The sequence below is a fragment of the Camelus dromedarius genome, chromosome 2, assembly GCF_036321535.1.
Source record: "Camelus dromedarius isolate mCamDro1 chromosome 2, mCamDro1.pat, whole genome shotgun sequence".
Classification (NCBI taxonomy): domain Eukaryota; kingdom Metazoa; phylum Chordata; class Mammalia; order Artiodactyla; family Camelidae; genus Camelus; species Camelus dromedarius.
In genome coordinates this window covers 77,620,264-77,636,859 of record NC_087437.1, presented here as the reverse complement: position 1 = coordinate 77,636,859, position 16,596 = coordinate 77,620,264, and the positions used below count along the sequence as shown (strand labels likewise).

The window sequence follows — 16,596 nt, the reverse complement described above, 5'->3', positions numbered from 1 at the left end:
TACAACAAGAGGTCCTTATTACTTCCTTCATTATCTAAACTTTGGTGGGGTTTTTTGGTCCATATTTTGAAACGTGTGTCTAATAAGCAAAAGTCATCTTACTGATAAACACATTGTCCTATTTTCCATTTCTGTTACATTGTCTTATTTAACAGTAACTACATCAAGTTTCTGTATTTCTTGGCAAAAGCGAAGTGGCTTCCTAAGGTCATATGAGAAATGATCACCATCCAGGCTTTGGAAATCTCTAGGACAGTTTTCCAATTCCCAGTATCCTCTTCCATCCCTTTGGCAACACTACTCTATTCCTTTGCTCTTGTCTTTATTTGATGTTATCATTAGGTATCTCCAAACTCAGCTTAGCAATCATTGTTATATCAAACTTTGCTAACAAAAAAAAAAATGTGTGCATAGCTTACTGATAAGACAGCACTGACTCGAATCCTACCACAATTATAGGTCCTTAGGTAAGTTACTAAACTTTATCGTCTTATCTCCTTCCAAAAATTTGACATTAATAATACCTATTTCAGATTGGTTGTGAGAAATAGAATTTACTTTATATATATAAATTTACATTTATTTATTTCATATGCACAACTGAAAGTATAATTGTCAATGTTATATATTAAATTTTCTCTATATATCTACATTTAAAATACTTAGCATAACATTTGGCCCCAGAGTAAGTGCTTAACAGACTTTAAAAATGATGATTATTGAAGTTACTTAGTAATTTACTGGTGATACTGGGAATGGATATCTATCAAGCCTATAGATTTTCTCAACTGAGACTTAAAAGAAAAAAATAATATAAATTTAACTGATGAAGGCTTAAAAGAAATTTCAAACATATCATCATGATGACTTTGTTACTTTACTAAAAGTTGGATCAATTAATTCTGGAACTCTTTTAGATAAACTTCAACTGCTGCCATGGCAGATACACTGTCTAATTTTGGAAGGAAGTGTTTTATATATATTTTTTCCCCTTTTCAGTTATATTAGGTAGAATTATTACAGTTTGACTGCACATACACATTATAGTGCATGTAAATACTTATATACAAAGAAGGACATTTACATTTACATGCTGCAAACATCCTTTTTAGAATAAATGTATAAGGAAAATATTTTCAAATCAATGAAATTTTTTGAATTACTTAGAAATATTCTTTTCATAGAAAGCTTATACATAAGTCACTATCAATTACTTAGATCACCATAAAAAATAGGAGAAACTGAATTTTTAAGTTGCAGCATTTAAACCTGACTTCTCCACGATCATCTTAAAAAGGCCTTAATAAAAACGCAACTACAAAATAAGTGCTATTTAGTGTCCCAAGGCACACAGCATCCTGTCTCAAGTTTCTGATGGAAAGACCTAATCTAGAAGGCAGGAAGAGTCTGTCTCCTGGTGTGAAGTAAACTGGTGAACAGCTTGGTAGCCTTGTGAAGCGGCAGGTGAGCAAATATCTTGCTGGAAAAAAGTATCTTATTTTCTGTGATTTGACAGTGTGTGCAGAGAGAGTTCAGGGAGCAGGTTGAAATATTTAATGTTACAGTGAGCGGGGGCCCTCAGAATAATAATCAGGACTATTTTATCACTCAGGTAAAAGCCAGTTCAGGCTTCTAGTAAACGCCGATTTGGGGATGTTTCAACAGGGTTTGTGACTCAAGGTTCTTCCTTGAAATAGCTAGAGTAATGCTAACTTGGAATTCCTACCAGTTGAAATCATATATGTGAATGATGTTCCCCTGGGCTCTACAACACCCTTGTGCTCCTGTAAAGAAGATGAGAAGATACAGAGCATTTGGGCCAAAAACCCTTCTCATAACTTGAGTATATGCTTCTGTTAATTCAGAGTTGGTGGAAGTGAGTATGTTATTTTAAATCAGTCATAGCACTCTTCTCAAAATTGTATTTTGACATTATTTCCTTAAGGGATTTGCCTCTTTCTCATATATATATATATATATATATATATATATATATATATATATATATATATATATATATATACAGTTAGATATTGTCTCTCCTCCTTTACCTTCACATTTTTTTCATCAGTCTGGAGGTCTACCCTTTCGACTGGAACTACAGTGTCTCATTGGCTACTCATGGATGTATCTGAAATACTGGAATGATTGGAAATAAGCTGGTAAGACAGCATGGACCACCATCTAAAAAGGTTAGTAAAATTTTCTATGCTTTTTGGAGTTATATTCAAGTATGAAAACTCACAACACTACAGAGGGATTTCTGCTCCTCCCATGCATGTCCTCAAGTACCTATACTGTATTGATAATTCTCGCAGTAGCTCACTAATGATCTTGACTCAGAAGTTACAGACTGGATTAAATGTGTGACCCGAGGTTTGAGCTTAAAAACAAATCTTGAAATAGGACAAAAATCTACACAGGGAAAAAACTTCTGATGTTCATAATCTGAGACAATACTATTTATTGTTCAAAATAACAAAGTGTATGTTCAGCATAACACAAGTGTCAGCTACCCTTCCTTCATCCACTTGTCCTCCACACTCTTCTGCACACGTGTGGATAAATACTTCAGCAGAGGAGATGGACAATCAAGAGAATGAGTGAGAGGTGCTATGAGGAAACATAAAGCCAAAGAAGGGGCTAGAAAGTGACTGTGAAAAGTAGGGACTGTTTTAGAAACAGTCATCAAGGAAGGCCTCCCAAAGAGGCACAGCGTTTCTATGAGAATGACTAGTTTGGTGCTAATATTAACTCTAAAGATGGAGAAAGAAGAGGATGCAGCATTTTAGTGGACAGAGACATCTCTCTCCCATTTCTCCCGTCTGATAAGGCAAAACGAAAGTTAGAGAACGAATAGATTTGGAATCACAGAATGTGCTTTTTACTGACTGGTCAAAGATAATATTAAGGCTTAATATTTTCTTTTCAGTGAGGTTATTGTGTAGATATTCTTCTCATAGTACAAGCCTTACAAGCAAAATGCAAAGGTGATAGAAATACTTTCTTAGGCTGGCAGTGCTCATTAAATTATATAATGAATAAAAAGATGCTGCAAAAAGCACTATACAAATGTAAGGTATTATTATTCTTAGGCAACTCACCTGAAGATGAAGGAAGCTGATCATAGTCCTGTGATGTTCTGTTGGATTTGACATTTTCACCTGGTAATCTCCTAGCAGGAGGCAAAGGAACTTGGCCACTTGCGGGATCAAAAAAGGGATCTTAAAAATAAAGGTAATTTTCAGATTAAAACTATTATCTCTGCCAACTGGCTAAAGAGAAAAAAATTTAGAAAATGAATTTCATGACTGGGAGTAACCATTTGTTTTCTACCTTGTTCATCATTTGCTCCAATATGCTTTTCCCATTTAATCCTAAATCCTACACACTCATTTTGTATTTTTCAGACCTCTTATTTGATTGTAAAATTGTTGATGAAAACTGCTTTTAATTTTTACTTTCTGTACCAGTCTCTCCTGTATAATGAAAAGCAGCTGCTGTAAAGTCAAAGAAAAAAAATGGGTTTTGAATTCTGCTTGTAAGAGTATTACATCAGGTAATCTCTCTAAGCATTAGGCAGACATAATCTGCAAAATGGACCTGACATTTGGGATTTGTGAGGATTAAATACATTCATGTACATGAAGCCTCCTGCACATAAAATGTGCCTTTTAAAATACTACTACTTTGGGCATCCTATGCAAAAGACTGTCGCTTATTGGCTCAATGAATAGTAAATTCAGTTGTTAAAAATTATGCTATTATTAACATTAAAGTTTGTATATATAGTAAAATGATTTTTTTTTGTTGCTACCTTGACAGGGGGGATCTGAAATAGTGAAAAATAATTTCACTACTTCTTAATTATATATATTAACTGTAGCTAACAGCAGAAAAAGAGATTTTTATCAGTGCTACTATATTAGGACCATAAACCTAACTAATGGGTTGAAAATTAGTATGTGAGTTTAAGTCCATAGAACTGATTACTTTTTTGAGTAGATGAACATTACCTCCGCATCTTTGGTGTACTGATAATTTATCTGCCACCACTTCCATCTCAGGCTCCTTTGTTTCCTTCTCTCAATTCTTTTATTCTTTCTTTTGTATCTGCCAGTATCTCCAAAGGTATTGGAAGTTTTCTTGAGAGCAGGGTCCTTACCTTACTCACACAAATCAAGTACCAAGCACGCTGCTTATTCAATAGGCAGCACTTTATAAATACTTTTAACTACCGAAAAAAAAAAACCCAGACCAATTCAGATTTTTCAGAAATTCAAAACCAGTGACATTTCTATTGCAAACATCTAAGGCTAAAATTTTAACTATTAAAGAAGATCTGATAATATTTCATTGTTTTAACTTCTATTTGCATTTGATGTTAAAAATATGTAAGAATTTGATTATTTAAGAAAGAACTACATGCCTATTTATACTAAATTTTGACTAGGTAATGTAAGGCAAAAGTTGAAATCATTATTTTCTTCCTCTGTTTGAGTACAATAATTATCTCCAGCTTTGCTGGAAACTTTTTTTTTTAACCCTAAGCAAGGCTACTTAATTTGCTTTCATTAATTTTGAGATTAAAATGAGTCTTAGATGTTGAGCTTTCAATAACTGAAAAGTCAATGGTTCAACCTCATTAATTTTGCTGGAACATTTTAGGAAGGAATCAGAAGAGAAATCAAATTCCATGCAACAAATGTTAATCTTTTGATTTGGAAGACCAGCCACAGGTACCAAAGTGGTAAATTTCTAAATTTATGCAGAAATCACCCTAAGATTCAGATTTAAATATTCAATAAAATCTACTTTCAGTTCTTGTACATTCTAAAACATCACTGACATAATATTAGGTCAGAAAAGAGACTGTCTTTTACAATACATGTACTATTAAAAATTTCCTTAGAGGTAATTTATAGATTTGTCAGATATGCTATTTCTAATCATCTTATTTAAGACTAAAGATTAGAATCGGATACACTGCAGGACCATAAATAGACCACAAGATATACAGTGGTATGATGTTGCTCCATTAATCTACTGCACTTAAAAGGTCAGTAGGTACAATAAAAATGTTACCAGAAGTAGCAAAATACTTAGTTCTGAATCACTAGGATGTTCTGTCTTGTTTTATGCTAAGTTTGCTACTTACTGGTCGAGTATAAGGTAAACTGGGCTTCTGTAGCAAGTTGTAAAGTTGGAAGCATTCCTGCTTCAATGGAAAAAGAGATCGTATATAATACAGTTATACAGAGTACAGTAATTACTGTCTCCTTACAAAGAAAATTTGAAAAGCAGTAAAATTTTTAAAATAAATTCTTCAAACAGTAATTAAAATCCACACTTAGGATTAAAGCATGCAAATTGAAAATACCATAGCAAATGTTTGAGAAGTGAATGATTAAACTCAGTGGGATTAATCTATTCTAAAAAGCAAAGTACTACTGCCAGTGATTTACAGTATGGTAATGCTAAATTGAAAAATTTTAATGCTTGTTTTAAGAGGTTATTAAAAACTAAGGAAAGACTGGGAGGAAAAGGTTTGCTAACCATGAAAGTGGGAAAATATGCATCCATCAAAATTATGCTGTGTAGGAAGGAAACCTGTAAGTGGTTATCTTTAGGAGGAGGCATTAAGGAATTTTTTTCTTAATTCTTTTAGTATCTGAAACACTTTAAGATTTTTACTCAGTGTATAGGAAAAGAGGCAAATATAGTTGAACATTTAAAACAGTGCCATAAAACCCACCAGAAAGATTTGTCAGTTATTCTGAAATTTTAAAAGAATCACAATGTTAGGTCTAATTGCTAGAAGAGGGGTTGAAGAGCTATTTAGGTGAAACAAAGTTCCTCTCTCTCTGCTGCCCCCACTATACTGCACATTCATAAAACTCCTAGTGATCTGGCCACTGATTAAGTCTTCCATTTAGAGAACTCACTACCCTTACTACTTACTGTTCTGAGATAGAAGAATTCTTAATAATTTAGGAAGCTTCTTATGAAGAATGGAACCTGTTCTCATGTCTAGCTTCTGAGGAGACATGGAAGAAATCTTCTTTCACAAATACTGTAATTGAAGGCAACTCTCATATGTACTCAAGACCTTCTCTTGGTTAAACGTAAGTTCCTTCCATCTACCGCAGTTTTACGTGGTGTGGTTTTAATTCCCTTTACCAGCCTGGCTGCACTCCTCCAGGGATACCCTAGCCCCAGGTTTCTCAAACGTGAGCTATGAGAATCACCCCCAAAAGCTTGTGAAAACAGATTGTTGGGTCCTACTCCCAGAGTTTCTGACTTAGTAAGTCCTGGGTAGGTCTTAAGTATTGGCATTTTTAATAAGTTTCTAGGTGATGCTGATGCTCCTGCCCTCAAGACCACAATTTGAGAACCACGGCTCTACCCCGACAGTCCTTCAGCACCTGAACACGGTGGTCTCCATGCTGGCTGAGCCCTGGGGAGGCCCTCACCTCACGCCGTCTCTGATTTGAACTCTGAGTGCAACCCTCAAACAGTACGAGTGCCCTCGGTAACCACGTCGTGTGGGTACTTCATAAAGATCGTAGTCAACAAAACCCCAAGTCCCTCCCAATAACTGTTGCTGATGATCCCCGTTTTCTCTGTATTTTCCTTATGCCATTGCATTTCTGGATCCTGGTGGAAAACTTTCATTTATCTCTACTAAGTCGAGTTGGCTAACTTTTAGAGGTGAATTGCAACTTTAAGATTGGATAAGGATTTCAAAAGAGATTGCAGGCTAGAAACACAGTGAAGGAGAGGTTCCAAGTTTTGTGCACTGCACAAAGGCGTGCAGTAATGGGAATGAGCCGACTTCAGTACAGCCTTGGCTCCATTCCTGGAGCACTGGCCCGGGCACAAAGTGGAGGGAGGGGTGACTATTTCTACCCACCAGCACAAAAGAAATGCCTTTTTGTAATTCGGACCAAAGCACGTATGTGCTAGCAGTAGCCTTGGGTTTGGAGACAGGAAAGTGTAAAGCCTTTTTTTTTTTTTTTTTTTGAGGACTCCAGGTTTTGTTAAGATCTGACTGGCCTGTCCGGATTAGATGGCTCACAGACAGCAGTGGGTATTACTGTTTTGCCAAAGGAAATCTTGCATGAAAACCTAGAACAGGAAACAGTTCAAAGCAGCATCAGAGCTGTGCCCCTGCTTCACGTCCCTCCCTTGATCATACAGGAGTCCTGAGGCTCCCTTGTAGAAACACAAGGCCCTGCAGTTTGCACAGCACCACTGCAGAGCAGTCACCGGGCTGTAAGGCTGGACCTGACTCAGGGTGCAGGGCGCCGAATGCTGGGAAAAAGAGGCAGGTTTGATGAGGTAATTAATACAACACCGTGAGGCTATCCAACCTGTGTCTCTAATTAGGGATAATGATTTCCTCAAGGAAACCGAAGCTCAGCAATGCCAGAAAAGCTTTGTCATTACACTGGACTAAAACTTTACAGACTGAACTACAGTGAAAACAAGAGCAGTAAAGGGCCCACACCATCCACTTAGACCTCGTGCGGTCCCACAACTACTGGGTTAAAGTTTTGCTATTTACAGAGTATGCTTTCCTGAAGCTTAATTCAGGGTGAAGAACTGCTTTTGAGAATCTTCTATTAGACAGTATAATGTATTAAATCCTTTGTGAAGTGATACTGTCCAGTGCTTATTTATAAGCTGAAAGAAGCCTCCATGTCCTATGATATTGTGTTAAGAATTAAAATACTTCTTTTGAAAAAAGACGAGATCTAATAATACATGTGGCTTAAAACTGAATAAAAACTGTCTCAGTGGGCCTCATAAAGGATCTGGCAACAGACTAGAAGTTTGTCCTGTTAATGAGACTGGGAAGGGGGAAAAAGGTTGCCATTTTTTTCTCAGAGGTATTTATTATCAAAGGATATCAATGTTATTTGAAAAGAAATTAGAATATGTTCCACGTATAAAAGGAGGTATGTCAACAGGTTCAAATGACCCTGCTCTGGTCCCGTGTGACCCTCACACCACGGGTTACAGAAAGCTGCTGCTGAACCTCCCTGGCAGCCGAGCACACCTGCATGTGAAATAAAAGTTTGTACAACTTCCATTCTAATGAAAGGGGGCATTTTCATTTTGAAGCAATTTTTTGGGAAGATTTTTACATAAAGTACAATGAACAATAAAATTATGATAAAGAACTGAAATATTTCACAATTAATTCTCTTGATAAAAACAGGCAAAAATGTGTATTTGTATAAAATGTTCTCTTCTCACTCCTTGGACAGCTTAAATTTAAAAGAAGGTGCTTTCATTTAATTGGGTGTAAATGACATATAAGAGGTGATAGGTACCTTATAGGAATCTAGTCAGAAACTATCCAGAAGTTGTTTTGGGAAAGGTTACGTTAACTAAAATTTAGAGATTCTTATTTTTAATGTTAAAGTCCATATATAAAAACAAACGTTTAGGGTGAGGGTATAACTCAGTGGTAGAGTGCATGCTTAGCATGAAGGAGGTCCTGGGTTCACTCCCCAGTACCTCTATTTAAATAAACCAACCAACCAACCTAATTACTTCCCCCCATGCCAAAAACAAAGGCTTAAATAAGTGTAAGTGAAAATGATAGTGTTTACATGCAGCTATATGAATACGAGCCTAAGTTATTCATGCTTTCTGCTTGCATCAGAAGGGTTAGGAACCCTGCTCGTTGATTGGGAGCACTGATTTAAAATTAAGGTGCTCCATGAGGACAGGGAGGCATCTCACAGAGCAGGTGACACAGAGGACAATTCAACTGATACTTAGTGGCAAAAAATTAAACTCAAAATTATTTCTTGAAAATAAACTACTTTTAGAAACTGAAGCTATGTATCCCTAGTTATACGTCTATAATTTATGTGTCATAGCCACAAACTGCCTCTATTTCTAAATTACCACAACAAATGGAAAAAAAAAAGCACTTGAGAAAAATGAGTTAGAAGTGAATGACAATGGTTATAAGAGTCCCAAGATTTCGGAAAGGGTTGAGCCAAGATGGCAGAGCAGAGAGGCTCATAGTTTGCCCTCTCCCATAAATAGACCAAGAATTACATCTACAAACCCACTGAATCACACAGAACACCTAGGAACTCCAGCGGAGTGTCTCGCTTTGAAAAGTACAGGAGGATTCTCACAAAATCTGATAAACAACAAGTTCATACTGTATAGCACAGGGAACTATATTCAATATCTTGTAGTAACTTACGGTGAAAAAGAACATGAAAACATATGTATGTTCCTTTACGACCAAAACATTATGCTGTACCCTAGAAATTGACACATTGTAAACTGACTATACTTTGATCAAAAAAAAAAAAAAGTATATAAAAAGATTCCCAAGATTTCAATGACGCATACAGGTGGCCAAAGGACAACGTAAAGGAATTGTTAACAAAAAAAGAACATCTTTTAACCAAATCAAAATAAGGAGGCAAACGTTTCAGAGTATAGATCACAGTATCATCAACAGAACTGATTAGAACAGTTAATATCAGCAGATTCAACATAGTTGAATTTTTTTTCCCTGGTAATTCTGACTAGTGAAATGGATGGTTTATTATAGCTCTTTAATTTCTACTCCTATCTTGAGTGTTAAAAAAGCTATGTATTAATTTTTCCTCGAATACTAATAATTTTAGCAGATACAGTGACACATTAAAAATACAAACAGTAAAATAAAATGCAGATATTTCAGAAAAGCTATCTATTAATGTTACAACAATGTAATTTACCAAAATATGTTTCTGAATAAAATTATGATTCTAAAGCCTATCCAGGAAAACTTTTAAACATATTACTAGAAAGAAACAATTGCACTCAGATTCAGGAGACAGTCTAAATTTGTCCCCATCACTGTCAGCCCAGTGACAGAGCCATTCTGGTTCTCAGGGATGCCTTCTGTAGCACACGGGTGCTATTTGGACCAGATGATCTCAACAGCACCATTTCTAAATTCTGTGATTCCTTATTGATTTGCCATTTCTGTAATCCTGGCATTAAAGCAAACAATTGACAGGCAAACCCACCCAACTGCTCTTTTCCCCACCCTGGAATTTTTCTGCTAGGGAGCTAGAAACCAATGAATTACTCCTGCTTATTTGACAGTAGGATCTTAGAAATATTTTTGCTTCAAGTGAAAAATTTTGCTTGGCTTTTGCCGCCTACCTGATGGAAGGAGGAAAAGGTCCTGTCCTGAGGATGGTCGGCTACTGGAGCCTGGAGGTTTTGAATGTTCGATGAGACTGTGCCTGGCGGGAGGTGGGGGAGGTGGAAGGGATGGGGGAAGGGCATCAAAAGCATCTTCACCTGCATTTAAAGAAGGGTCAGTATCAACAGCAGAACTTCATTAATCAAAACACAGTATCAGGCAACAGTAATGACTGATTTTCTCTTGCTGCATATAAAGGACTTCACCTGCAGTGCTTAGCTGGGACTTGACTGACTTTAACAATGGGAGCTAATTATTTTGTGAGAGGGTTTGCAGGGAACCACAGACACACAAACACATATGTGCAGGCAGATTTTATCTCACAGGCCTTTCTATTAAAAAGCAACATTGCACGTTATGAAACAGCTTATTATTAACTTGTAACCTGTGTAGTATAAAGACAATGGATGTGACCAGTCAGAATGGCCATCATTCAGAAGTCCACAAATGACAAATGCTGGAGAGGCTGTGGAGAAAAGGGAACCCTCCCGACACTGCTGGTGGGAATGCAGTTTGGTGCAGCCACTATGGAAAACAGTTTGGAGATTCCTCAAAAGACTAGAAATAGACTTACCGTATGACCCAGGAATCCCGCTCCTGGGCATATATCCAGAAGGAACCCTACTTCAAAAAGACACCTGCACCCCAATATTCATAGCAGCACTATTTACAATAGCCAAGACATGGAAACAGCCTAAATGTCCATCAACAGATGACTGGATAAAGAAGGTGTAGTATATTTATACAATGGAATACTATACAGCCATAAAAACCAACAACATAACACCATTTGCAGCAACATGGCTGTTCCTGGAGAATGTCATTCTAAGTGAAGTAAGCCAGAAAGAAAGAAAAATACCATATGAGATCACTATTCCACTCATACTTTTCCCTTGATTCTCTAAAAAATAAAATAAAATTGCACTGGATTTATTTTTGTAAGCAATCGCAAATACTTTGTGAATGTAACAGGGTATAAACACATACCTATTCCAGTAATAAAAATTCACATGTATTTAAATATACTGACTTAAAATATCAGGGTATATTTAAATAAAAGTTTTACCATTCATCCAGCTTGCCTTGCAAAAATATTCAAAACATTTTCTTTGATAATTATAAACACTTTTCTAACATAAATTATATGAAAGCATAGGGGAGACAGGGGGCTTTGTTATCATTACAGCCTTCAGCTATTGCTACATTATCATATTCATTCAAATCTTTTATCTAAATCCTGCTAAATGTCAGGCACCATGCTAGTCACATGGGTAATGTGAAGATCAAAATCTTAAGGCCTTGACCCAAGGAGCTTAGATTCCACAAGGAGAGCTAAGAAAAGTTTATAAATGATTCACAGATGGAAGTCCCACACGCCCCAGAGAGATGGAGATGCATTTTACGGGGGAAGAGGAATGTAGAAAGTGGCATTTCAGTAAGGTGTTACCAAGAACAGGAAGGCCTGGGACACTGGGGACTCAAAAGCATTTGTTCATCAAATGTAAGGATGGGGTCTTCTAGGCAGAGTGAAGAGGATAAATTAAAACATGAGATGTACACAAAAAGCCAAAGGAAGGGTGAGTTAAACAGGTGGGAACATTTATCTGCATTGTCCAATATGGTAGTCACCATCCACATACAGATATTTAGTCTGAATTTAAATAAACTAAGATTCAGCTCTTCAGTTGTACATAGAGATCCTTTATGTCGCCACCTACAGTTCTACTGGACAGTGCTGGTCTCAGCCATGAAGACGGGGGTAACGGGTCAAAACCAGCACACAGGGAGAAGCAGAAGGAGAAACAGACTGCAGCTAAAGGAGGAAGTTCAAGGCTCTCTTAATCCAGGCAGGTAAGAATACAGTGCTGAACTACAGAGCTGGGTACAAGACGTTCAGCCGTGTAACTAGGAACGCGAATTGATGGTGTTTATTGGAAAAAAAATGGAAGGGTTCATTTCTAGCAGCCTGATGATCAATTCAGATAAGCTTATAAATGAACTTTCATCATTGTTTTCTGTTATGATGACTCATTATTGTGAAGCCTTAACTTGTGTGGAGGTTGTAATTGTCTTCCTCTAAAAACAGGCTGAGAAGCTTTCTACCTAGAATTAATGAAATAAACAGACATCGGGACCAGCCAGCTTTAACATACATACACATCTGTGTGTACCTCCATGTGTGTACGCACACATATATTAATATACTTCTTTGTAGTAAAATTTGAAACAAAGAAATTGAGATTCTTTGGATGTGTTCTAGTTGCAGTGATGGTAAGGCAGAATTTATTCTCAGCTCTCTACAATAAAATATATAATTTTCCATAATGTAATTAGCTAAGTGGAACTGGGTCATTTTCTGCTGAAAGGAAAAGTAAGTACACATTCATTAAGAATTGTACTTAAAGAAAATCTCAGATGAGTACCTCAAATCCATTAGAACACAAGAGCCTGGGGGGATGAACAATGCTTTCATAGGTTTTTTTTTCAAAATGCATTTAGTACGTGAAGAGACAACCTGCTGAAATCTGGACTGATGCCAGCTATTTACACCACTGTTTCAATCATCTAAACAGAATAAATGGCCACATGAACTTGAGAGCCACCATCACCCAGGGAAGCCACTGTTCAGACAAATTTATCACCTAGTGAGTCTACATTACATTGGGCTCTGAATTCTGATAATTCAGATATTAACTGAGAGAGGAGGCAGGGTGGCTTGTTTGAAATTGTTTTAAAGGTTTCAACCTAATGGAGGGATGAGAAGATCATAATCAGAGGGCGTCCTGTTGAGTGAAGCACCATGCTTCGGATTGTCCCGAGCTGGAGGCCTGGCAGGTGGTAATGGCACTGGATCAGAGGCTGAATCAAAAACATCTCCTAGAGGATAACACAAAATCTTAATGTATTTTCAGCACAACAATGGCATGGAATTTTGCCTTTAAATTCTGACCATTAAGATGCAGAATACAAAGAGAACATGTTTTATACCTACCCTTTAAATATATGCCTAGCTCAGGGATGTTTGATTTCTTCACCTCTGAAGATGTACCATGTGTTCCATTCAATATACAGTGGCCATTGTCACAAGCCCTAAAGCAGAAACCAAAGGACAAAAATTGTAAGGATAATTACCTTCTACTTAAAAGTTATCTGGGGTGGGGAGACGATGGGCTCTAGCAACCCTGCTCATATAATAAAGTGTGAAAATAAATTAGTATTACTTACACTTTCTCCAAACAAGGAAATTACCTAGATACTCTTCTTAAATACTTTTAGAAAGCAGAAGTAAATATCCCATGGAAGATACTTTTTTTTTTTTAAGTGAAACCAAGAATTACAAGGTCCACTTACTCTGTCTGTGGAGTGTGCACCTACCTTTACTTTAACCACAACCACTCTCCCCTCCACTGCCATGTACATCTCTCTAAATAAATCTCCTCTTAAAAAAACAAAAAACGAAGAATCACAAGGGCCACAAAATTGTTGATACCCTAAATACACCTGTGCAACTAATGTATTGTTTTCAAAGACTTCAGTAATACCTTATCAAGTTTTTGAACAAAAAAATGCAATAAGGCAAAAAATCGAAGTCCCAATAACGTCGTGATTTGTTGATGGAATTTAACATTGTATTTTTATTTCTATAATTGAAGCTTTCCTTTTAATAAGCTGGAGAATTAAATATCCATCAAAGAAGGAGAATTACTAAACACTCAGTAATTCCATTCAAATTCTGACAGGCACAAAGACCTAAAGTCTGGAGTGTAATTTCACCAGTCGTGAACAAAACTCTGGCACTTCTGACAAACTATAGAAAAATGACTTTAGCAAAGGCCTTGGGTACACAACAAGTATTTTAATCTAGATCCTGTAAGGGATAATATTTACTAAAAAAGTATTTTTGCTGTTGGTATGAATGCTTCAGAATCATACTTTGAACAGAATGGAGAAAACTGGGGCACAGGAAGGGAGCAGCAGGGGGAGAAGACATGGGGGGTATTTTGTCTTCAGAATATGTAGCAATGGACTATCTGCTCACAAAGAGCTACAGGAAGCAGAGTTTGTATTTTACTTTTCTCTGATTTGCTCTGGATTCTTGGGGCAAAGTAAAAGTACATACATAATAGAGGAGATAGTAGATATTTGAATAGTTATTGCAGAGTGCTTCATCTGAAATTCATTTCCATTCTCTCTGGTGGCCACATCTCTTTTAAGGAGCCAGAGATGGTTCATTTAAAAATAGTTATCATGTATTGAATTTTCATAATAATGATGGATTTTTACTGGAACTGAATTATTCATGTACAGTTTAACTTTTTCCACATATTGACAATTTACTTCTCCTGATGTTCCAAAGGGGAGAAAAATAGAAGGAAAGGATGTATTTAAGTTTAAAGAGTGCTTTGTAGAGGACCTAAGAGGACACTTCATCCATCAGCTTTCAAGAACAAATTAGATAAAATATTCACTCCAATTAAGTTTAGGGATTATCAACATTTATTACTTCTCTGTGACAGTAGAAAGATGGTAATGGTGGTTATAAATCAAATTTATTTTCAGGATTTGGGAGGCCTGCCACCAAAAATCTCATCTACTATGATATGACAATTAAAATTTAAAGTATTAAAATTATATTCCTCACTTTTCCAGCAATGAAAAAAAATGAGATCCCAAGGAGACCAAAAAAGCTCATCTTATTTCAGTTTTTAAAAATCACTACACATTCGTAAGCGCCAAGGGAAGTGAAAGTTGTAACAATTTATATTTGAAGCAAAGGGATAACTTCTTTCTCTAGTAAGAGTAGTAGACATTTGGTTCTTCTGACACAGCAAATTAATCTCTGTTATTTCTGTCTTCTCAATGATACTGTTTTACCAACAAATGTCTTAAAGACCAGCAATCAGCAAGAAATGCTTTCGTTCTTGCTTTGAAATATGATGCCCTGGACTGCAAAGTGTTAAGAACCCTGGCTAATAATTCTGTCGAGTTGCTCATTCTAACCATGTAACTCACTAAGACTGATCTCTGGTTAAAGTGAAGATTTGCTTCTCTTTTCCAAGTACTGCAGTCAGATACTCGAAGAAATACATTAAAACATTCTTTAGATTTTTCATCTGAAAAGAAGGGAACACTCCACTCATGAAATGCTTCCTGTTTGACTCGACCTCAAAAGGAAATGGCACAGTGAGTACAGATGATACAGATGACTGAGGGGTTCAACAGCCCTCTTATCCCTCAGTCAGTAAGGAGATACCGGACGGCAAGAAGGCTGGGCTCAGCAGTGGTTGAGCCCTATTCTATGTGCCAAGCATAGGTCCGGGGATGTAATTATATAAATAAAACTGGAGCTCAGAAAATAAGTTTGAAACTCAAATTTGACTTACTGAGTGTGTCATATTACATTAAAAAATTAACAGAAAAAGATTATTATTTACTGATTCAATTATATAAATGCAGAATTGTCCTTCTACTTAGAGACAAACTAATATTTCAAAACACACCACCCATTTTTAATAACTCATATATACCTCAATGGGGCTGCCACTTCAAAGACCAAGGATGTCTCCATTATAGTGAGAATAAACAACAGACAAGAAGAAAAACAAGACACTATTCCTTACATTCTTGCTTGATCCAAGGAAAAATAAAATAGCACCTGATAAAAAATAGTTAAGGGAGTCATTTTCTAAAAAAATTCTTCAAGATCGGAAAGGAAGCAGGCAGCACATCAAGAAAGAAAACGAATATAAATCACAGCATCTTCACGTCACGAAGAAAAGCTCCACGGAAGGTTAGCATAATACCTTAGCTTCTAAGCACCAATTTTTCTTCATGAGATTATGTGCTTAGAACTGATAAAATGCATTGAAAATAGATACTGAAAATTCATGAATTAATCACCACTATATGTAACCTAATGTGAAGTTTTATTAGAGTATAATTTGTTTTTGAGGGGGAGAGGGGCATCTAATTATTCCATTAGATTCACTAGGCAACTAATTTAGTCAAAGGACTTCCTACTTAATGGAAATCTGCATCTTTTTGTTTTCTCTGAAAGTAATGGAGAAAACAGTATTATAGGTAGAAGAGGCTTTGAGCAAGAAATCAAGGATTTTTAATTAAACAGATGTGATTCAGTTGCTTAAAAACAAGTACCACAAATGAAAATGCTTATGCAGATGTGAGGTGATAAAAAGTGGCCCATATTCTTACCTAGGAGGCGGTTTTACGTTATGACAATGAGATGGTTGTGAATTCAGGGAAACGGGATGGGATGAAGGAATCTTGTATTCATCGTCATCTTCCTCTACTGGGTCTCTTGTTTTCTCTGAAAGGGAATTTGCTAATGGACCAGTACACCT

The 16,596-nt window shown here is 36.4% G+C and overlaps 1 protein-coding gene across 7 annotated transcripts in view; it reads right to left on the bottom strand.

Moving 5' to 3' along the window:
- CBLB (Cbl proto-oncogene B) overlaps positions 1-16,596 on the bottom strand; it is a 259,798-nt gene that overhangs the window by 8,808 nt on the left and 234,394 nt on the right. For 6 of the 7 annotated variants that reach the window (XR_010384605.1, XM_064495746.1, XM_064495753.1 and 3 more), the window contains 5 exons: positions 16,448-16,594; positions 13,227-13,324; positions 12,980-13,111; positions 10,192-10,332; positions 3,105-3,224 (listed from right to left, as the gene is read on the bottom strand). Coding sequence is in view for 6 of the 7 variants with exons in the window: in XM_064495746.1 (XP_064351816.1) it covers positions 3,105-3,224; positions 10,192-10,332; positions 12,980-13,111; positions 13,227-13,324; positions 16,448-16,594 (638 nt within the window). In the remaining variant the exon portion in view is untranslated. The remainder of the gene's footprint in view (positions 1-3,104; positions 3,225-10,191; positions 10,333-12,979; positions 13,112-13,226; positions 13,325-16,447; positions 16,595-16,596) is intronic. The other variant, XM_064495759.1, reaches the window with a different exon arrangement.